A 16,998-nucleotide genomic window follows, 5' to 3' on the forward strand; every position below is an offset into this window, starting at 1 on the left:
GTCTACACTTAAACTACAGCAGCACAGCTGCACCACCATAGCACTTTAGTGAAGACACTGTTACACTTCTCCCGTCAGCATAGTTAATCCACCCCCATGAGAAGCAATAGCTATGTTGACAGGAAAAGCTGTCCCATCAAGGATTAGTTTGGTATCATTGCGTTACTCATGGGGTGTGGATTTTTCACACCCAAGAGATGTAGTTATACTGATGTAAGTTTGTATTGTAGATCTGGCCTCAGTTGAAAAGCATAATATAACTAGCTGCAGTACAACTGATTAAATCACTGATTAGGTTTTTGCTCTGGAATCACTGCACTCTAGAGCAGTGGTTTTCAAACTTTTTTTCTGGCGACCCAGTTGAAGAAACTTGTTGAAGCCCACAACCCAATAGAGCTGGGGATGAGGGGATTGGCATGTGGGAGGAGCTCAGAGCTAGGGCAGAGGGTTGGGGGGGTGAGGGTGTAGGAAGGGGCTCTGGGGGTGCAGGCTCTGGGGTGGGGCTGGGGGGATGAGAAGTTTGGGGTGCAGGAAGGGGCTCTGGGCTTGGGGGGGTTCAGGCAGGGGCTTGGGGCACAGGCTTACCTCAAGCGGCTCCTGGTCAGCAGCGCAGCAGGGGTGCAGAGGCAGGCTGCCTGCCTGTCCTAGCACTGCGGACCACGCTGCGCCCTGGAAGCGGCCAGCAGCAGGTCTGGCTCCTAGGCGGAGGCGCACAAGCGGCTCTCGCCCGCAAGCATCCCCCCCCCCCCCCCCAAGCTCCCATTGGCCGGAGTGCAGAGCCCTTTGCCACCCTTCCCTCCACCACCTAGGAGACAGACCTGCTACTGGCCACTTCCGGGGCACAGCACAGTGTCGGAACAGGTAGGGAGTAGCCTGCCTTTGCCAGGCAGCACCGCCGACAGGACTTCACCAGAGCATCTTCACCAGACACGCTACATTGCAGCCGATGTAGCGCTTCTAGTGTAGAACCGTCCTCAGTATTTTACTCACTTGCAAAGACATCTTGTATGGTAAATAAAAGTAGTAAAAGACTGTTCTTTATAAACAGAGATCATGAGGAACGGTCATTCCCACCCATTGATGCATATACAAATCAGGCTGGGAAAGGGTACCTATATCAGTAAGAGGTGATCCAAATTACTGAATCCAAACCCTAGCTGATCTTTCTGGCTACACTGGATAGGAGGGGAAAGGCATAACCCTGGAGGCTCAGACAGAGAATAATTGGGCATCCACTCTTCTGACCTATGGGTGCCATGGCCAAGAGCAGAACTGGATTATCTTTGATTGGACTTGGGTGTAAACAGTCTATTTACGTATGAAATCACTTACATGCAATCTGAACAATGGTGTGCTAGTCTTGCTCCTTTATTCCTGCATTTAGCTTGCAAGTGAACCTGAATGCTGGTTTTGCCATAGAAGTATATGGCTCTGAAGAAAAGAGACAGGTGTATCAGGTAAAGAATATGATCTCTGTTTAGGCTCCTACTTTTTATTCCATCTTGGCACTTGACTTAAGTCATAATGGTTTTGTTGTCACTCTCCTAATGGATATCTGCAATTTGCAGGGGGACCCTGGGAAGAAAGCTGGTTATTACATTCCCCACACTTCCAGGAGTTTGATTCCTGAGGTCGCCACTTGCCCTGTGCCATGCAAGGTTACATGAGCTTTCCAACCTGATAGTGAGTGACAGTTATTTGAATTTCCCAAGGTTTGTCCTTAAAGAGATGAGACTACCACTGAAGAGACAGACTAATATCTAGGATTTTCAATAAGGATACATATTCTGTTACCACCAGTGCCTGATTAGAAAGTTCTAAAGGGGAAAGAGGTGGAGTACTGCCCCAAAAATCATTTCCACAAACTACTATCATGTCAACTAGCTGCAAATTGTGAAGGGCATGAATTTTGTTGAATTTCTTCTTAAGCGCTAGCACAAGACTTAGGTTGGCTCAGAAATCCCAGATTTAAGAATTACTGAGATGGGTCAAAAAGTTCTGCTGCTTCACTTTGAATCCATGATGTGCCAGGAATTGGATGGTTTAGTGACTGTGGAGAAATGTCAAGCCATCACCTCATTTAGCTGCACCTTCATCAGTAGATGGTTCAAGTGGCAGTATGTGCAGCTGCGCTTGTCTCAAGTTGGCTACCCGGACCATCAACTTTTTGAACACATGTGCACCGAGAGGTTGAAGATAGAGATGTCCAGAACTGGACAAAGATCTTTTTACTGATGCAGAGAACCTGAAGTAGAAAACAGAGCATCTCTCTTTTCTGGGACTGGGATTATTGTTCCAATAGAAGAAAATTAGCTACATACTTTTAAACTTATCAAAGAGTGCTTGAACTAGCTTCTTTCTGGATATGGTGTCTGCATCTAAAGCCTAAAACACATTCTTCAAGTCAGTGTTTTGCAAAGAAGAGATGTAGCAAAGAATGAAGTGACAGCAGAGGAGGCATCAGAGGATATCTAGTGTTACTTTGATAGAAGCTAGCTTTTCTTATCTTCCTATATGTTTCAAAAGAGGATCTCTGTCGCCGAGAGAGAAAGTGATACAGTGTTGTGCTAGCCAAAGCCATACACTCTGTGAAGTGGCTGGGGAACTGCACTACTGTTTATAACCTCCTTTCCGAATGTTTGGTGTCATCAGGGGCTTACAGTGCAATCCAAACAAAAAATACTTCATTATAAGGTTCCTGAAGTTCATAAACACCAGACAGCAATATCTCACAAACAGGAATGCTCAGAATCAGCTGAGGGGACGAAACTAATGTTCTGTAATGCATTCCACCCAAAAAGAAGGGACTTAAGGAGTATGAAGAAAGGTTAAGATATTTTGGGTACCATAAGTGCACATTTTTTCACTTTGACTTATTATTGTCAAGAAAGAAGTCAAATATTTAATAGGAGAAACAGTCCCCCTCCCCCCAGCCATACCGTTACCACCCAGGTCTTTGGAGGAGATGCTTGAGAGTGATATGCCTTCTACACATCTATCCAAGAGCTTAAAATTCTCTTAATAATTTAGAAAAGTACACTCTCAAACGGTTGTTTGTTAGAATATATCTGCTTCTAGGAAAAAAATGTTGACATGAGCCAGCCCTCAAAAGTTACCTCTTCTAAAACTTATGTTTCACTGTGGACTATATAACTATGGTAAATATCTGAATATAGACAGGAAGAATTAGCTCTGAGATATATTTACAATGCTATAGATCTAGGCAAAAGGCTCAAGATGTGTTTATGTATGTCGGTTGAGTTTCTCCATTGATTTTGATGCCAAAAGATAACCACCACAAAAAATTACCATAAAAATTTAGATATTCAGCTCTGGATTTTGTCAGATAATTACGCTTATGTGAGAGAAATCAAATTCTGATGTCACTTAAACAGCAAGCATTTAGAACTTAATTAAAAATTATTTCAACACCGTAAAGAATATTCAGAAATTTAGATTTAATCTGTGCTAAGAGAAACAAAATGACTAAATGAGAAGAGCAACAAAAATTATTAAATGTCTAGAAAATATGACTTATGAGGGAAGATTAGACTAAACAAACCCAATTTTTTCAAAGAGAAGAGATGACAGAGGGGACATGATAACAGATTTCAAGTACGTAACAGGTTGTTAGAAGGAGGAGGAAGAAAAACTGTTAACCTCTGAAGATAGGACAAGAAGCAATGGGCTTAAATTGCAGCAAGGGTGGTTTAGGTTGGACATTAGGAAAAACTTCCTGTCAGGGTAGTTAAGCACTGGAATAAATTGCCTAAGGAGGCTGTGGACTCTCCATCGTAGAATATTTTTAAGAGCAGGTTAGACAAACACCTATCAGGGATGGTCTAGAGAATACTTAGTCCTGCCTTGAGTACAGGGGACTGGACTAGATGACTACGGCTACGATTTAGTCACAGGTATTTTTAGTAAAAGTCTTGCACAGGTCACGGGCAATAAACAAAAATTAATGGCCTGTGACCTGTCCATTACTTTTAATCACAGGTATCTTTAGTATAAACTGGGGGGGGGGGGAAGAAGGACACACAGAGGGGATGTCTCGGGGGGCCGCTGCAGGGGGCCAGCAGCACCAGCTGCCAGGGGCTCCTGACCATAGCTGCTCCAGCTGGCCACCTGGGGACCCCTGCCTGGGACTAGTGGACTGCGGCAGCTTTGCCCAGCTGCCCAGCCAGGGACGGCCACCTGCGGTGATCCAGAGGACCACGACTGCTGTGGCTGGGGACCACTGCCTGCTGCCACTGGAGCAGCAGCTGGTGTGGCTGTCCCCTGGACCGCTCCACCAGTGACTGGTGTGTGGCGGTCCTTGGAGCCACCTGAGCAGCTGGCCCTGGAGCCAGCCACACTGGCCACTGCAGAAGACATGGAGGTCGCGGAAAGTCATGGAATCCATGACTTCCGCAACATCCGGGACAGACACAGAGCTCTATAGATCACCTCTCAAGGTCCCTTCCAGTCCTACAATTCTATGATTCTCAGGGCTTGTCTACACAGTCGGTGGCAGGCTAGTGCAGGGTATGTTCACGCTCCAGCTTGCCACAAACTGTTAGTGTAGACAAGCTGTAAGAAAAACTAAAATAGGTTTAAAAATGATTGCTGTCGATTAATTGCAGTTAACTCACGCGATTTAACTAAAAAAATTAATCGTGATTTAAAAAATTTATCGCAACTAATCGCGGTTTTAATCACACCGTTAAACAATAGAATACCAATTGAAATTTATTAAATATTTTGGATGTTTTTCTACATTTTCATATATATTGTATTCTGTGTTGTAACTGAAATCAAAGTGTACATTGTTTTTGATTACAAATATTTGCACTGTAAAAATGATAAACAAAAGAAATAGAACTTTTCAATTCACCTCATACATGAACTGTAGTGCAATTTCTATCGTGAAAGTGCAACTTACAAATGTAGATTTTTTTTGTTACATAACTGCACTCAAAAACAAAACAATGTAAAACTTCAGAGCCTACAAGTCCACTCAGTCCTACTTCTTGTTCAGTCAACTGCTAAGATAAACAAGTTTGTTTACATTTACGGGAGATAATGCTGCCTGCTTCTTATTTACGTCACCTGAAAGTGAGAACAGACATTTGCCTGGTACTTTTGTAGCCGGCATTGCAAGGTATTTATATGTCAGATCTGCTAAACATTCATATGCTCTTTCATGCTTTGGTCACCATTCCAGAGGACATGCTGATGACGCTCATTAAAAAAATGCTTTAATTACATTTGTGACTGAACTCCTTGGGGGAGAATTGTATGCCTCCTGCTCTGTTTTACCTGCATTATGCCATATATTGCATGTTATTGCAGATCGTCTCTAATGATGACCCAGCTCATGTTCATTTTAAAAACACTTTCACTGCAGATTTGACAAAACGCAAAGTGAGAAAGGGGAGGAAGGGGGACTTGTGTCAGGGCCACACTCGGTGGGTAGGGAGTTGCAGAGTGAGCCTGCTCCACAGAAATCGCCTCTACCACTCCTGTCCCAAGTGATGCCTGAGCTCAGCTCCCTGCTCCAGGCGCTGCGATCTGGCCCCGGTGTGTGGGGTTAGAGTACTGTTCAGCCCCCACTTCTAACAGGACAGGGGATTTTGTGAGTCAAAGCATAACAGTCCCACAAAACCCAGGACTGCATTCAGCTGTAACTGCAATTAATCTAGTGTAAATCAACCACAATTCCCATAGACAGAAATGAAACACGCCACTAATCAGAATATAAGAAATTATATAAAATGGCCCAGAAGTTAGGTCAAGTTAAAAGAAGACAAGTTAGGTGATGGAGTAACTGCATGAAATAGCACTGGCACAAACCATCAACAGCTGAAAATAGTACTAACAATGGACCAAGCTATATTAAATGCAGAGCTAAACAGCTAACACTGGAATGGCCAGTGGCAGAAGAATTCTGTTGACTACTCAGATAGTCTTAGACATAAAAGCTCCTTATGCTCACATGCTGCATCTGTAGTGGAAATGGTAAAATCACTCTGTCTCTTCCCATCACCTTCTTTTGGGCCACATCCCAGTTGATCCAGGAAGACCTTTTTCAGAACCACAGAGTGGGTTTATGGGAGAGAGAAAGGGATTCACCATAGGGAAGGCATCCCATTATTCTACACTTCTATCAGGCAGGGTAGAACAATACTATAATCCTCACTCGGTTTATGTGCTTTGGGTAGAAAAAAGAATGAAGCACTCAACTGCTGATGTATGTTTTTGGGTATTATTAATACTTGTTTCCACTATTTCCTTTTCATCACCTACTTCATTACCATTCAGGTGTATGGATATTCTATGTAAATTAGAGAACTAGCAATAAGACAAGCAATGTAGCTCACTTGTTATATGGAAAATGTAACCACACACTAAAAAGTCAAACGGGCCTATCAGTATACTATCAATGTACAAAAAGCGTATTACGATCATATTTATTGTCATTTAGGTCCAAAGACAATACACCACCAATATAACAAATGTGTCTTTCAACTAGTAAGAAAAGTTTTAAAGTATTAGGATACATATTCAACCACAGATGTTTAACATTCAGAAACACTGCAAAAGAAACATTCAGACAGACACTTCGTTTTATCTTTACTTGACTGTGTTTAAATTCCAATAGTTTTCCCAAAACACACCATTATTAGATCCAGATAGCCTCATGATGTTTTAAAGCCATCTGCTTCAAAGCTATAAGAAATGGAAACTCAGGATAATTGAGCATACATATTCTTCAGTTCCAGAATTTATGTTTGTTGGTTGACATCACAAGATCTTGACCCTTTTCATTTAAAATTGAAAACAAAACCTGTGAACTACTCACCTCTGGCTGAATAGCTTTAAATACTGGGACATCCATTAGTGTTATCTGACCCTGAAATACAAAGTCATACATTACATTCAAAATTAATTTTCTGTCTGTTTAAAATCCTACATGGTTATAAGGTGCTAACTGTACTCTGCTGTATTTTGTTGTTTCACTATAATCATGCTGGAAACATCAGATATTATGAATCTGTTACCAACAAGTATCTTTGCTATTACCATTAAGACATGCTGCATATCCAAAGTATAAACCAATGGTCAGTATTTTACATTTATTCAAACAAACATAATCCTATCTACAAGCAAGTAAGTTATTCTTATGAACTGAATCCTGCATTTGTTTATGAGAGTCCTGATTTAAAACGTATAAGCTATCAGGTCAAATATAGAAAGATTTCCAAAAATCGCCAAGAAAGCACTTTCAATTCCTCACGAACTCAGTTTCTCTCAATCCTCCAAACAGCCATCTCTTATCATTATATGTGTATCTTTTGAAACATTTCTGCATCTCATTAATCAATCATGTGTCATTTCTCATGTTTGTAGCATATGAACCACAAAGTTGAGTGATTCCTCTGTCCCAAGGACACACGAGACAAAAGTCTATTTTTCCTGTCTCTATAAGTTCTTATATGGCATCCCTCACTATAGTATCAGTTTATATGCCAAAAATTAAAAACAAAAAGAATTTTCTTCCTTCCCACCAGCTAAAATTAATAAACAGCGGTTTGCTTTTTTGTTCGTGTTTTTAGCAAAGGTGACGAGAGGAGCTGTGTTTCTGTGTGAGAAGAACTACTGACAGAGATGAGTTTTGTATTTAGTTTTCTAAACTAAGGGAAATCAGACAGACCTAGCCTCACAAGTTCATTTAAGAGGCAACGAATAATAGAACAAAGTTGTGAATTTCAGTTAGTTATTATTCCATACTCACCCTTTACGTAAGAGTTTCTTTCTGCAATCCTTTCACCCATACCAACCACAATAGTCTACATTATGTGTTTATGCTAAAAACAGAAGAGCTGCTTTTTAATTTAAAAACAAACCTGGGTGACTGAAACCATCTCTTACAAAAACAAACAAAATCAGTGTATTTTAGAAGACAAGGAAAAGGTGAATTATTCTAGAAGAAAAGACTTTTCACCACATCGTTAAAAAACTGCCTATAGTTATTAAATTATCATTCAGGAGAAAATTGTCACAATAATCAAACCCAATGAAATTCTTAACTCCCTGGGAATATTAAGTACACGCACGATGTCTGTGTATAAGCTGTTGACAAAAGTTAACAATACCTCCTCATGTTTTGATTTTATTTCCAATCACAACTATAATGTCTGCTAGGGTGTTTACTTCTTCTCATTTTCATCATTGACCACTACAATTATTTTTACCTCCTTGCAACTATCAATCCAAACAGGCTTTACAATGGATTTTTTGGTTAGTTCAAATACACAGGGGGCAGCGGGTGATGTTTACTTTGTTTTTTCAGGTCAACCCAAAATGAATTTTTTCAATTGGGTAAATTATCGAGTCAAAAATGTTTTGAGTGAGGTCAAAATGAAACATTTTGTTTCCACCCACTTCAAAGTCTTTTCTTTTAGATTTCAGGCATTTTGACACAAACACAGGAGAACCAGACGAATACAATGGCCGGGGAGCAAAAAGGGAATGGTGAAGAGGCAGCGGCAGCCTCCCTTATAATCTTTAGCTCAGTTAGGAAACTCACCTGGGATGTGGGAGACCCAATTCAATTCTCCCCCCACCCCCCATCACCTGATGTGGAGTAGGAATTTAAACTTTCATCTCCTACGTTGCAGGAGAATATCCTAGCCACAGGATTACAGGATAGTCCAGTGTGGATTTTTCCTCAAATCTCTCCTGTTGAAACTGTTCAATTTTTTATAAATAAATAATCCTTGGAGCACACATTTGAACTTGGGTCTCACATCCTAGGGGAGTGCCCTAACTACCTGGCTATACAGTCACTCTCACTCTATTTCCCTGGGTCAATCATATTCATTGTCTCAGAGAGATTAGAGAGGCTATAAAAATAAAAAACTCAATAATAATGGGGGATTTCAACTATCCCCATATTGACTGGGTACATGTCACCTCAGGACGGGATGCAGAGATAAAGTTTGACACCTTAAATGACTGCTTCTTGGAGCACCTAGTCCTGGAACCCACAAGAGGAAAGACAATTCTTGATTTAGTCCTAAGTGGAGCCCAGGATCTGGTCCAAGAGGTGACTATTGCTGGACCGCTTGGTAACAGTGATCATAATATAATTAAATTTAACATCCTTGTGGCGGAGAAAACACCACAGCAGCCCAACATGGTAGCATTTAATTTCAGAAGAGGGAACTACACAAAAATGAGGAAGTTAGTTAAACGAAAATTAAAAGGTACAGTGCGAAAAGTGAAATCCCTGCAAACTGCATGGAAACTTTAAGACACCATTATAGAGGCTCAACTTAAATGTATACCCCAAATTAAAAAACCTAGTAAGAGAACCAAAAAAGTGCCACCATGGCTAAACAACAAAGTAAAAGAAACAGTCAGAGGCAAAAAGGCATCCTTTAAAAAGTGGACATTAAATCCTATTGAGGATAATTGAAAGGAGCATAAACTCTGGCAAAAGAAGTGTAAAAATATAATTAAGAATAACAACAGCTAGCCCAAGACTCAAAAAATAATAGCAAAAACAATTTTAAGTACATCACACACAGGAAGACTGCTAAACAACTAGTACCGGGCAAACTGGTTGAAACTATAGCAAAGAACAAAATTGTCAGAGACAGAGCGGAACATGATTTGTTGGGGAAGAGTCAACATGGTTTATGTAAAGGGAAATCATGCCTCATTAATCTACTAGAATTCTTTGAGGGGGTCAACAAGGGGGAGCCAGGGGATATAGTGTACTTAAGATTTTCAGAAAGCCTTTGACAAGGTCGCTCACCAAAGGCTCTTAAAGCAGGAGTAAGCAGTCATAGAATAAGAGGGAAAGTCCTCTCATGAATCAGTAACTAGTTAAAAAATAGGAAACAAAGGGTAGGAATGAATGGTCAGTTCTCAGAATGCAGAGGGGTAAATAGTGGTGTCCCACAGAGGTCTGTACTTGGACCAGTACTATTCAACATATTTATAAATGACCTGGAAAAAGGGGTAAACAGTGAGGTGGCAAAATTTGCAGATGATACAAAACTACTCAAGATAGTTAAGTCCCAGGCAGACTGCAAAGAGCTACAAAAGGATCTCTCAAAACTGGGTGACTGGGAAACAAAATGACAGATGAAGTTCGATGTTGATAAATGCAAAGTAATGCACATTGGAAAACAATCCCAACTATACATATAAAAAGATGGGGTCTAAATTAGCTGTTACTACTTAAGAAAGATCTTGGGAGTCATTGTGAATAGTTATCTGAAAACATCCACTCAATGTGCAGCAGCAGTCAAACAAGCTAATAGAATGTTGGGAATAGTTAAGAAAGGGATATATAAGAAGACAGAAAATATCGTATTGCTTCTATATAAATCCATCATATGCCCACATCTTGAATACTGCGTGCAGATGTAGTTGCCCCATCTCAAAAAAGATATACTGGAATTGGAAAAGGTCCAGAAAAGGGCAATAAAAAATGATTAGGGGTATGGAATGGCTTATGTATGAGGAGAGATTAATAAGACTGGGACTTTTCAGCTCTGAAAAGAGATGACTAAGGGGAGATATGATAGAGGTTTATAAAATAATGACTGGTGAAGAGAAAGTAAATAAGCAAGTGTTATTTACTCCTTCTCATAACACAAGAACTAGGAGTCACCAAATGAAATTAATAGGCAGCAGGTTTAAAACAAACAAAAGGAAGTATTTCTTCACACAAAGCACAGTCAACCTGTGGAACTCCTTGCTAGAGGATGTTGTGAAGGCCAAAACTATAACATTGTTAAAAAAAGAACTAGATAAATTCGTGGAGGATAGTCCATCAATGGCTCTTAGCCAGGATGGGGAGGGATGGTGTCACTAGTCTCTGTTTGCCAGAAGCTGGGAATGGACGACAAGGGATGGATCACTTGATGGTTACCTGTTTTGTTCATTCAGTTACCAGTGTCCTTCAAGAAAAAATTTGTAAGTGCAATACAACTGTAAATTTGCAATATCTCTTTGTTCTGTCCTCCGGGTAGGTCTTTGTGACTAAGTATTTTGACTACAAAAATTAATATGGGAAAATTCATTCTTCTATATTCCAGAAATAGAGTATGTCTAGCAATCTTATACATAAATTAAAGAATGTCTCCATAGCTTAAAATGAAAGAGGAAGGACAGATAAAACAGATTCTAGAAAGATTTCGGAAGATCAACCAACCTACAGCAGAGACAGACAAAGAGAAATATATTTGGTTATGCATGCCAGGTAATTGTTCTAGAATGTGTCAGGGAGAAGCATTACTTTCTATATGAGAATGTTGGTTTTCTTGGATGCGGAAAAACTGAAGAATCCTTCAAGAGGAATGCTCATCTTTCAAGGAATTTATGTAATTTGTGAAGTTAACATCTGGAAAAGCAAACAATCTTGTGGTTAAGGCACTGTACTGGGAGTTGGGAAATCTGGGTTCAATTCCCAACTCTGCCACAGTGTTCTTTATTGGGCAAGGTGTTGCAGTACTTCAGCTCCCCGTCTATGCAGTCATAATAGTACTTTAACTCACATGGGTGTGGAAGGAATAAATTCATTATTATTTTTGAGGTGTTCAAATACTACAATGATTACCACCACACAGTTTTTCCTGTGTGCGCGGGTGGGGGACGGGGGGGAAGGGGGACAAAGAAAAGAAAATATATAAGAAAAGATTCTCAGACAGGCTAAACTAGAAAATTTACAGCCAGTAGGATGACGACCAACATATTCAGTTTCCTCCTCAAGGATTACAGGGTCCTTCTACAATTTAGAAATTGTTTATTGGGGATTTAGCTGGACTGCTTTAGGGAAAAATGCAAGTAAGAGGGGCCATATCATTCAGTTTAAAAATCTTCCAGAGCTCAGGCTCTGTAGGCATATGATCCTCCTCAAGGACAACTGTAGTGGTGTTAGGACTATATGCTTCTGGGTGCAGAGCTGTTATACTGCAATCAGTTGCATAGTGTAGGTAGTGTTCTTTTCTTCCATGGCAGAGACATGCCTTGGGTTTAAGGGATCGTGTGTACAGGAACTGTGTCCACTTAATGTTCATCTATAAAGGTGGCTGAAGATGACTAGATCCTTTTTTACTGTGTGATGAAGGCAGCCCAAAATATCCTACTTGGTCAAATATCTCTATTTCAGACTAGTTCAACTGCTTGCAGGCAAAGCAGATTTATTCCAGAATAGTGAAAAGCAGCATAGCTGCAGATTTTATGTAATTTCTGTCCTTGCTGGTAAACCTCTCAGCTGGTTTTGAAGAGAAATTTGTGTGCTGTCTTTGAGGCAGAGAAGTATCTGAGCTCCACAGACAGGGCAGCCTGCCAGAAAGAACTATAGCATTTCAGTTTCCAATTTGACTTTGCTGCCTGCTATGTGAGGTCATGAAGAAGAACTCAACTGTTATGAATAGGTCTCTGAGATGCAGAAAATGGTTTTAGAATGGATGATGGACTAAAACTGCTGGCTATAATGCAAAATGAAAGTCTAGATTTTGGTTACAGATGAATATTCACAACACTATTTCCTTGGGATGTTGTAAATTCTGAAAGCAGTACTTTGTAATTTGTTTCATAACTATGTTGAGGAGTATTCATGGCTTCTAACTCGGCTTAACGTTGTCTATCCTAATTGCCAAAATGCTTTTTGTCACGAAAGTAATAGCAAGGATTCTGTTAAGCATAGCATCATTTATATTTCTATCCTGATGCCCAAAAGTAACACTCTGGGATTAAAAGTTCCTCTCTGGGAATTACACAAAGTAAAACTTATTTCCCCATGCTAATTTTTTCCCCCTACTGTTACTCACCCCTTCTTGTCAACTGTTGGAAATGGGCCATCCTGATTATCACTACAAACTTTTTTTTTCCTCCTGCTGATAATAGCCCACCTTAATGGATTACTCTCATTATAGTTAGTATGGCAACACCCATTTTTTCATGTCCTCTGTGTATATATATTCTCTATGGTACACAGAATGTACACTGCCAACATGATTTGATCAGGATCCAAAAATCAGCAAGATTAGACTTCCCAGTTGTGGTGGTGAAGACACTTATCAAATTCATCTCTTTGCATCATCTGTGCATTGGAGATATTTTCCCCTAAGAGCACAGGAGTATGGTCTCCACCTGGTAGCTGGAGACGTTACTGCCACCTGTTCAGTACTGTAGGTTCAACGCTATTTTCCTAATCCCCTGGGGTTTTAATAAATGTACATCGTATCTTGCCTTTTCTTTCTACAACAAAAGTATTTCATAGTCCACATCCCTCACCTGACTCACTACTTCAAAAATTCCTGCCACTTTGCAAGTAATTTGTTGCCTATGACTGGCAACTGCAATGGGACTTAGCCTCCTCACTCTCCAAACTTGCTGTAGTAGTCTTTACTACAGGTGTATAGGAAGTATCAAACTGGAAACATGAAAAATCAGGTATTTTATCATATAGCATGTCTTAGTATAGTGATTGGTACTCTCTGCCTACGTCTCCTCTGATAATGTGGACCCGGTTTTAGGTTCAGAGGTATTTACTGAGTTCATTTCATTGTTTTCATCAGTTCTGGCACTGATTGAACCAGGGGTGTTATAAATCTCAACAGATCTTCTTGCATACAATATCATTCTGCCCTTTTCTCATTAGCATCAATGTGCCCAGTTGAAAATCTTATAGCTATTGCTTCATCATATAGCCTTCCTGTAATAATATGGGAAGCAGATAGGATAAATGGAAACCCAAATGGAATTGGACAATTAAAAGTAAAATGAAGTACTAAGAGAGCCAAGGATGGACTTCCCTACAAGAATAAAAATAAGGGTTTGTTTTTGAGGGTTTTTTTGTGTGAATTTATCTGTTTTCCCATCTCAGCAAGAATGAGCAGAATAGGATATCGTACAAATAAACTAACACCAGAATTACAACCAGTTAATGCCTCCACCAGTAAGCAGATATGCCACCTCCTGGTCGCTCAGTTAACAGTGTAGAACTTCAGCTATGGAGTACTTCAAGCCTATTCACACAAACATGAACCCTAAAGTGAAGATTTGTCTCATTAGAAAAAAAATGAATGCATATTCAAACCTTGTTGGCAAAAAAGGAAAGTCATTCACTGGACAGTGTAAAGTGGACTACAATTGCAGAACAGTTAACCTCAATTTAGAAACTCTAGCAAAAGCTCCATTTAACAAAATGAACATCTGTCCAGTTTGGGGAATAATTTGAGTAATGGAAAGAGACTGTAATAAGAATTTTTATGCAATGTTAAGATTCTGGCTCAAAGATAATATATTAAAACCTTAATGCAAATTAATGGTTTCTCTTACTAGAGCTGACTTGGTGGCTTTGAAGTGCTGTGAAATATGAAACAGGGCAAATAATATCTTTGTATCTCGCTCTCTGATGGTAATCTAAATTCTGCAGACGGACTAAATTGACATACCTCATTGCTGCTCAACATCATCCTCTACTGGCTGAATAGGAGTTAGTCAATGGAGCTCCATTCAGCCTTGCCAGCTAACCTGAATACATAAGTGTAATGACCATTCATGTTCAAGACCCAGATTCCAAAACCAAACCATTATTTCCTTTATACAGAGGTACCATAGGTTAGGGAAGGCACTATGGTATTGTATGTAGCTGGGCTTGGAATGCCAAACAGCAGAGTGTATAGGATTGAGAAAAATACAGTACTGAGGGACATGTTTTTTTTTTAAATATCTTGCTGAGAGGTTTTTTTTTTTTTTTTATTTCAAAGATTTTTCTAAGGCACTCATCAGCCTAGTATCTGAATGCCTCACAAACAAATGAATTTATCTTCATAACATACCTGTGAAATGAAGGGTAAAATAATTCCCTGTAATTCAGTTTCTGTAAAGATATCTCTTGTGCAGAATTTTCAACTCCTGGGTCTTAGCTCAAGGGTAACAGTTCTCCCTGAGCCATTAAGATTTAATGATCCATCACATTCCACCTACTGCTAAATACAGATATTTCCCCCTCCAAATGTTCTAGTTATTTTGATTGCGCAGGAAGTGATGCTTCCATGATGACAGCCCATGCCAAATCATCAACACAATCAAAAATACCACCAAGAAAAAATGAAAGCTAGGTGCAAGAATGAAGATAATTCTAAAAGAATCGCCAAATACTATGGGGAACTAGGGAGGCCAGTGAGATTCCAGGAATATAATAAAATATTGAGACGCATAATAAGTAATTTACCTTTTTCTAAAGATATTATCTGTGAACAATTCATACTCCTGAAGAGTAAAAAAAGTCAATAAACCTGCACCTGCAACAATCAAGACCAATGTGTTGAAAGTTTTTTTTTTTTTTTTTACTTTTTTCTAATTCATAAATACAAAATAGGAGCAAGGTTCCTCTTAAACATCCAACAGTGCACAAAACAGTCAAGTCTACAAGAGACAACAATTAACAAATAAACTTCCAGTAAAGTAAATAAAGCATCCAAGTTAAAAAAAAAAAAGGGACATCTGGAAAAATGAAGTGGATGGGAGAGTTTGGTCTCTCCTCACCTTGGAAACAAGCTCTGGACTAGAGAACCACATACAGGATTCCCTCTTGAGGCTAAATTCAAACAATAATGTTTTGCACATGTGTATTATACAGATATCTCCAATGGAAACAATGGAAGAGACATTAGTGGCAACCTTACCCAAGATAAATGAACCTTGATATAGCCTTCCATCTGCCAGTCAGCCAGGCCAAAGCAATAAGAGATACCAGATTCATTTAGATACAGTTCTTTTGGTCACAGTATTGCCCAGCAAATTGGTGTAAAAATACCCCCAAAGTTGAGTTACTCCTGGGGGAATTCTGTGCATCTGCGGACATGCAGAATTCATCTCTCTTGCATCATTTTGTATTTTCCCCACATAAAAAACATTTTGCCTAAGAAGTGCTGGCTGGTCTAGCGCCACAGTGGCCGCTGGTGGGCAAAACACAGAATTGCAGCACTTAGAAAAATGTATTTTAAGCAGGAAAATACAAAATTCTATGTCCACTGCCGCAGAATTCCCCCAGGAGTAGAGTTCATCACAGCACCCTGCCTGCAGAGCCAGGTTAGGACAGAGTGGGCCACACAGGGCTGCTGGGGGGGGGGCGGCGGAGGGGTGTGTCACAGACTGGGATTCAGAATGGCTAATGGGGGGGACAGACTGGAGCATGGGCTCAGGAGCTAGTGGGGTGATAGTGTTGAGCCTGGGGATGGGGACTGCAGAGACCCAAGGAGAATGAGGGGTGTGTGGAGAGGGGCAGACATGCCTGACTGAATGGGAGAGGCTTGGGGTCAGCCTTCCCAACACCCTAACAATTCCTCCCCCCCCCCATTCCCAAAAGAAAAGCCTCCCACCCAACACCCTCCAGGTTTACTCTTGGGCTCCTTCCCTCTTCCTCAGCTCTTCCATTACTCTTGACTCCCCCCAAGCCTTTGCACTGCTTCTGACAAGTGCAAGAAATACAGTTCTGTATTGTAATTTAAATGAATGACACAAAAGTTCTGTATTAATATGCCTCGTAAGGAATCTATTTGTCAAAAAAAATTACCAGAATCTTTTTTTTTTGTCTGTATTGTAACAGACATACTTGGTGACAGATATTTTGAAATAAATTACCAAAATAATTGTAACAGACATGATTATATTGTGTTATATTGACAAATAAAATATGCAGAATTTTCAAATATTGTGTGCAGAATTTTTTATTTTAGGCGCAGTATTCTCCCAGGAGTATAGGGCGGACTTTTTAAATGGGCTTTACAGACCATTCCAGATAAAATACCCATGATCTTAACATTCAGCATATGGCAAAGGACCTCACCAGGACAGGGATGTGGGCATGGGAACAATGCTAACAAAAGAATAGGCTTTGAGTTGAACAAGAAGGTGAGGCTTCAGAGTGTTCCTAAACCTCATTCACCCTGCAATGGAGGTCACTGTCCATGTAAGAAATTTAAG

General features: G+C 40.1%; 1 protein-coding gene across 17 annotated transcripts in view; it reads right to left on the minus strand.

Annotated features, from left to right (window-relative positions):
- RALGPS2 (Ral GEF with PH domain and SH3 binding motif 2) overlaps positions 1-16,998 on the minus strand; it is a 286,135-nt gene that overhangs the window by 214,771 nt on the left and 54,366 nt on the right. For 14 of the 17 annotated variants that reach the window (XR_010590027.1, XR_010590025.1, XR_010590028.1 and 11 more), the window contains one exon: positions 6,845-6,895. The exons of the other annotated variants lie outside the window; for them this stretch is intronic. Coding sequence is in view for 9 of the 14 variants with exons in the window: in XM_005304201.5 (XP_005304258.1) it covers positions 6,845-6,895 (51 nt within the window). In the remaining 5 variants the exon portion in view is untranslated. The remainder of the gene's footprint in view (positions 1-6,844; positions 6,896-16,998) is intronic. 17 annotated transcript variants of the gene reach the window in all.

The sequence above is a fragment of the Chrysemys picta genome, chromosome 8, assembly GCF_011386835.1.
Source record: "Chrysemys picta bellii isolate R12L10 chromosome 8, ASM1138683v2, whole genome shotgun sequence".
NCBI lineage: Eukaryota > Metazoa > Chordata > Testudines > Emydidae > Chrysemys > Chrysemys picta.